This window comes from Leopardus geoffroyi, chromosome A2 (genome assembly GCF_018350155.1).
Source record: "Leopardus geoffroyi isolate Oge1 chromosome A2, O.geoffroyi_Oge1_pat1.0, whole genome shotgun sequence".
NCBI classification, from domain to species: Eukaryota; Metazoa; Chordata; class Mammalia; order Carnivora; family Felidae; genus Leopardus; species Leopardus geoffroyi.
In genome coordinates, this window is record NC_059331.1 from 163145021 (window position 1) to 163151165 (window position 6145).

At 40.7% G+C, this 6145-nt stretch overlaps 1 protein-coding gene across 3 annotated transcripts; it reads left to right on the forward strand.

The window, feature by feature from the left end:
* The first annotated feature begins 993 nt into the window (after positions 1-993).
* Positions 994-4455, forward strand: GIMAP2 (GTPase, IMAP family member 2). 3 transcript variants are annotated; one of them, XM_045496137.1, is made up of 3 exons: positions 994-1159; positions 2466-2525; positions 3370-4455. In XM_045496137.1, the coding sequence occupies exons 2-3, from the start codon at positions 2498-2500 to the stop codon at positions 4347-4349; spliced, it is 1008 nt and encodes a 335-aa protein (XP_045352093.1). In that variant the 5' UTR covers positions 994-1159; positions 2466-2497; the 3' UTR covers positions 4350-4455. The 3 variants fall into 3 exon arrangements, with proteins under 3 accessions (XP_045352093.1, XP_045352094.1, XP_045352092.1); XM_045496138.1 differs by having other exon boundaries at positions 2473-2525; XM_045496136.1 differs by having other exon boundaries at positions 996-1159; positions 2490-2525.
* The last annotated feature ends 1690 nt before the right edge of the window (positions 4456-6145 follow it).

Consider the following 6145-nt stretch of genomic DNA (forward strand, 5'->3'; position numbering starts at 1 on the left):
ATAACTGAAGCCTTTTACCTTTGACCAGTATCTCCCCATCTCCCCGTGAGATCATGACCTGAGCCAAAACCAGGAACCAGATGCTTAACTGACTGGGTCACCCAGGTGCCCCTAAGTGTTTATTATTTTTTTAATTATATATAAGTGCTTTACTGAATTTTATATATGATTTAGAAAATTGATAGGCTCTGGCTTGATGTATTATATTTACATTATATTTGCTTTACATATAAAACAATAGGAAATAGGTCTCTGTTACTGTTTTGACACGGAATATCTTATTTTTAGAAATAAATTACTAACATTAAGCAGGAGTTACCCACATTGTATTGTTCTTTAGCACACTTAAGGAACTGTGTAGAAACGAATCTGGAAGAATACAAAGCAAAGTAATAATAGCGTGTGTAGCAAGGTAGTGATGTTCACCCAAATCCCACGGCTCCACTGCATTTCCCAGCCTTACTGTAGTGAGGCCAGGGTTGTGGGACTATTCCTCATCAGTGGGTTGGGAGAGAAAGCCACATGAGGTTACTGAAAATCTGAGATGAAGGCAATGTAAACTCCATATTCTCTCTCCCCTGCTGTGATGGCTGCCACATAAATAAGAAGAAAGAGCATTTGAACGATTTCAACTTTAACTCTTTGGTTTGTTCTTCCTGAATGCCCACACTCGAATTATTCCTGTAGACACGACTAGATCTTTGATCCCCAGAAGTGCGTCCCCTGAAATTACAGAGCTGGACAGGAAAGAAAAGCCAGGGTGCCAGGAAAGCCATGAGTGAGTTATTTCAAAATGCTTTAAGAGTTAATGACTGTTAACTTCCAGTCTGACTCAGGAAGTGGGCTTCTCTCAGGTTCCTCTTCCTGCAAACTTCTGTCTCTGCACAGCACCCCATTAGAGGTGCCCCTTCCATGCTCTTGTCCTCCCCAGTCCACACTTGCCTTTAGAACAGTCGCTGCCACCGGTGAGAAAGAGGCTTAACTTCCACAAGGGGCGGGGCTTTGCACTTGGGCAAACTTGAAACAGTGAGGACACAGCCCTGCAGAGAAGGGATCAAATCTGCCAGAGGCAGTCCTGCCTTTCTTTCCTGTCCAGCTGAAATCATTCGAACACTGGTGTTCCACTACTGGCAAGAAAACACGGTCCACCTGATAGCAAGTAACTACTGATTAAAATTTCCTATTTTAACTGTTTATTGTGTGTATGCGGCATAAATGAGAATGTCAGACACAGGCACATGGTGGGGCTCTTTTGCAGCAGGGAGGCTCTGTGGAGATTGAGAAGAGGAAGAAGATAGACTGCGCTTTTGTTTTATTTTCTTTCTCTTTGAGCTGAGCTGGCAAGTCACAGGTTTTAACAAGGAGTCATCTGGGTTTTTGTTTTTGTTGTTTGTTGTTTGGTTGTGGTTTTTTTGACAGTAAATCAGATAAGCTCACATTCACGAAAAGCTCCTCAGTGTTGATTTCTACTTCCCAGGCTATGCTTGAAAAAAAAATTTTTTTAAGAACAATTTTCCTGATTTTAAGGGAAACAATTTAGAGTGACTGCTTTGCCTGAAGTATAGTCAGTTTACAGGAACTGTAAACATCGTATAGTTTAGTTTACATGTTACTGGCAAACAGAGCTTCCTTAACATAAAGTCAGTGAAAAGAATTTGGACATTCCCATGTGCTCATGAGTTTTCTGTGCCTTGTCACTTTGGTATATGCTGTGAGAAAAAGAGCTCTTTAAGCAAAAGAGAAAAACTATCTGATGAAACAAAGCGATGTATAGGAAAAGGGATAGACCCCAGGGCTTCTTCATGCTGTTGAGGAAAGAAGAAAATGCAAGTAATTGATGGATTGAATGAAATGTATTTCTGGATTCAAAGATAGTATGCTTGATTCATGGAGTCTCTTGCAAGGACTGCAAGGCAGAGTGGTGGGGTTGGAGAGAGAGGAGAGGTAGGGAAGAAGGGAGCAAGGTGGGGAAAGGAGAGAAGGAAAGAAAAGACTGAACCTCACATCTGGGGAAGGCAGATTTACAGAGGAAGGTGAGAGAGGGAAAGGGTGAGGCCAAAGAGAGCAGGAGGGGCAGGAGGTCTTGGGAGGATGGAGGAAGTAGAGAAGAGGTAGGTGTGGAGACCAGGAGCAGGTAGGGCTTACAAACTAAACCCACTTCTCAACTCACTGGGTGACTTTGGGCAAGGGACTCTATTTCTCTGTAAGACAGATTAATTATCTCCCCCATCAGCTATGAGTAAACAAACGAGCCATGGGTATGACAGTGCTCTTGGAATACAAGAGTCTTTCATGATGCAGAACTAATAAACTAAAAACATAAATATAAATGTAAGTATATAAATGTATAAATATAAATGTATAATATAACATATATTATACATTTATACATGGTATATATAATATTTATAAACATATATAATATATATTTATAATAATATTTATATATAATATATATATTATTGGTCTCTGGCCTCTCTGTCCCTCAGGAACAGCAATGGACCAACAGGAATGCAGTCATTCTGGTAAGAATATGAATTCTTGTGTGTGTGTGATTATTTTACCATATTTTCTGCCTATTTTATATAAAAATCATTCTACCCTCTCTAAGCAAAGCATAAGCTATCAGATGCTTCTTCATTAGAGAGAAAAATTTTATGCTGCTCATTCCAGTATTTCCCTGGTCCAGCCATTTCACTAGTGGTCAAGAACACACCCCAGCCCAGAGACGTCAGAGGAACCATCTCTGACCTTGAAACGGAGTCAGGTTACTTAACCGACTGTGAGATGGAACTCACAGTCTTGACTACACATCTCTGATCTTCAGAAAATGTGTACTTTAGACAGCCAGCACTGGGTGATTTGGGCAAGCCTTGCATGACAAGATATGTTTCTTTTCTTTTTTTTTTTTTTAACATTTATTCATTTTTGAGAGAAAGACAGAGCGTGAGCAGGGGTGGGGGTGGGCGGGGGCAGAGACTGAAGGAGACACAGAATCCGAAGCAGACTCCAGGCTCTGAGTTGTCAGCACAAAGTCCAATGCGGGGCTTGAACTCACAGACCACAAGATCATGACTTGAGCTGAAGTCGGACACTTAACCAACTGAGCCATCCAGGCGCCCCATATGTTTCTAAATCCGTCTCGTCCCCTGAGTATGTTTTTCTAAGATCCAACGTGGCATTCCTAGAGAAACTGAGATGTTTTAAAAATCATTGTTTGTTTTATTTGATAATGGAGCTAGCTTCTGTTTTATCAATACAGTGTATTGGAAGATTCTCTTTGCCCATAAGGTGGGAATATCTCCCATTGTTAAAAATATTCCATTGGCATAAGCAGTATATTCATGACACTGTAAACTTGCTCTACAGAACCATGTATGAAGAACCAACGTGCCAGAGGATCAGAGCTGAGAATCATGCTGGTGGGCAAAACAGGAACCGGCAAAAGTGCTACAGGGAACAGCATCCTCAGAATGCAAGCATTTGAATCGCGGCTAAGTGCCCAGTCCATCACTAAGACTTGCAGTAAACATGAGGGAAGCTGGGGAGGGAGGGAGATGGTCATTATTGACACACCGGATATGTTTTCTGGGAAGGACCACTCTGATTCCTTGTACAAAGAGGTGTGGAGATGCTACTTACTCTCTGCACCAGGACCCCATGTGCTGCTCCTGGTGGCCCAGCTGGGCCGATTCACCGACGAGGACCAGCAGGCTGTGCAGAGGGTGAAGGAGATCTTTGGAGAAGATGCCATGAGACACACAATTGTCCTCTTCACCCACAAGGAAGACCTGGAGGGAGAATCCGTGACAGATTACATCCGCGACACAGATAACAAAGCCCTGTGCAAGGTGGTGGCAGCATGTGGGGGCAGAGTGTGTGCCTTTAACAACTGTGCTACAGGGAGTGAGCGGGATGGCCAAGTGAGGGAGCTAATGGATGTGATTGAGGACCTGGTGTTGGAGAAAAGGGGTGACCACTATACCAATGGGCTCTACAGCCTAGTAACAGCATCAGAATGTGGACCTGTGTGGTCAGAGGAAAGGTTCAAGGATTTCAAAAGAGATCTTGTGAAGTACATGCAAATTCAGAGACGTTACTCAGCTGAAGCAAATGGCCTGAAACAAGGCCTAATCAAAACATTCGTCTTTATTTTATTTTGTATTCATTTGTTCGCCAAATTCCCAGTTCTGTTATTGTGTCCATTGTACAGAGTGTGCAACTTTTTTTACTGCTTTCTCGTTAGAATGTGCAGTTTGTTCTGTAGATTGCTGTTCTTTATAGCTGGAATATTGATGACAATTTTGAGAAAGATCACTGGGCTGGAATGCATAACTCGTAGAGCATAGTTACAGGTCAGCAATTATTTACTCACTGCCATATATGGGGTGAGTCCAAGTGCTTCCCCTGTAAAATGCAGTGCCTGACATCAGTAAATGTTTGAGATTCTGTAAAGTGTTTAAATCTTGACATTGCTTGGGGCACCTGGGTGGCTCAGAGGATTAAGCGTCTGACTTCAGCTCAGGTCATGATCTCACGCTTCATAGATTCAAGCCCCACGTTGGGCTCTGTGCTGACAGCTCAGAGCCTGGAGCCTGTTCAGATTCTGAGTCTCACTCTCTCTGTGCCCCTCCCCCACTCATACTCTCTCTACTTTCTCAATATAAATAAGTACACTTTAAAATAAATAAATATTTTTGAAAAACAAAGAAATGAGGGAAGGAAAATGAAGCACGCCCAAAACTTCTCCAATAAGAATAAAAGAATGAAAATTAATAAATTCAATTCCCACACCAAAAAATACCCATGAAAAGGAAATAAACTAAAGGAAAGTATGGAAATAATAAAGATAAAAACAAAAATTAATGTGGTGGAGAATAAAACATACACAGCCTAATTAATAAATTAAAACTCTGGTTTGTTGAAAAAAAATAAACTACTCATCTTTTTGGATAAGAAAAGGGGAAAGCGGGGCGCCTGGGTGGCGCAGTCGGTTAAGCGTCCGACTTCAGCCAGGTCATGATCTCGCGGTCCGGGAGTTCGAGCCCCGCGTCAGGCTCTGGGCTGATGGCTCAGAGCCTGGAGCCTGTTTCCGATTCTGTGTCTCCCTCTCTCTCTGCCCCTCCCCCATTCATGCTCTGTCTCTCTCTGTCCCAAAAATAAATAAACGTTGAAAAAAAAATTTTTTTTAAAAGAAAAGGGGAAAGGGACACAAATAAAATTTTCAATATGATAAGAGGTTGTGACAACTAAATCAGAAGAAATTTTTAAAATTTAAGACTTCTTTGCAAATAAATGTGAAGATCTGGATGAAATGGATAACTTTCCTGGGGAAATACAGATTAGCAAAACTATTTCCACTAGACAGATGAAGGTGAAATAGACCAATTTACATGGAAGAGATTGAGAAAGCCATTCAGGGACCACACCACAAAGTAAGTACCAAGGCCAGATGGTTTTGCATGGGAGTTCTTCTGAACCTTCAACATTCAGATAGTCCCAGTGCTCTTTAAATTGTTGCAGAACATTGGAAATAAAGGGAAATTTCCCTAACTGCTTTTTCAAAAGAAGTATAGCATTGATACCTAAGCTTGATAAAGACCATACAAAAAGATGAAACTATAAACCAATATCTCTCATGAGTATCAAAACAAAAATACCAAATAAAATACTAGCAAATAGACTCCAACACCACATTCTTTTTTTTTTTTTTTGACTCTTAATAAGGTAAACTTTATTTACTTAAAATAAATATCTCACTTTTCAAACAATTTACGTAGTAAAGTCTTACATTTTAATCTAATGATTACCTTGACTCCAAGTTTACTAGAAAATTGCCTACAGAATATTCTAGGTTATATTATTTGTTCCTCTCTGATTTTCTTTTTTTTTTTCCTTTTTTTTAATTTATTTTTTTATTATATGAAATTTATTGTCAAATTGGTTTCCATACAACACCCAGTGCTCATCCCAAAAGGTGCCCTCCTCAATACCCATCACCCACCCTCTCCTCCCTCCCACCCCCCATCAACCCTCAGTTTGTTCTCAGTTTTTAACAGTCTCTTATGCTTTGGCTCTCTCCCACTCTAACCTCTTTTTTTGTTTTTTTGTTTTTTTGTTTTTCTTTTTTCCTCCCCCTCCCCCA

Bases quoted from the DNA above. Each gene is read 5' to 3' on its own strand.
- GIMAP2 (XM_045496137.1), top strand. From the start codon at position 2,498: ATGGACCAACAGGAATGCAGTCATTCTG. The intron at 2,526-3,369 runs GTAAGAATATGA...CTTGCTCTACAG, and splicing joins ACAGGAATGCAGTCATTCTG to AACCATGTATGAAGAACCAA.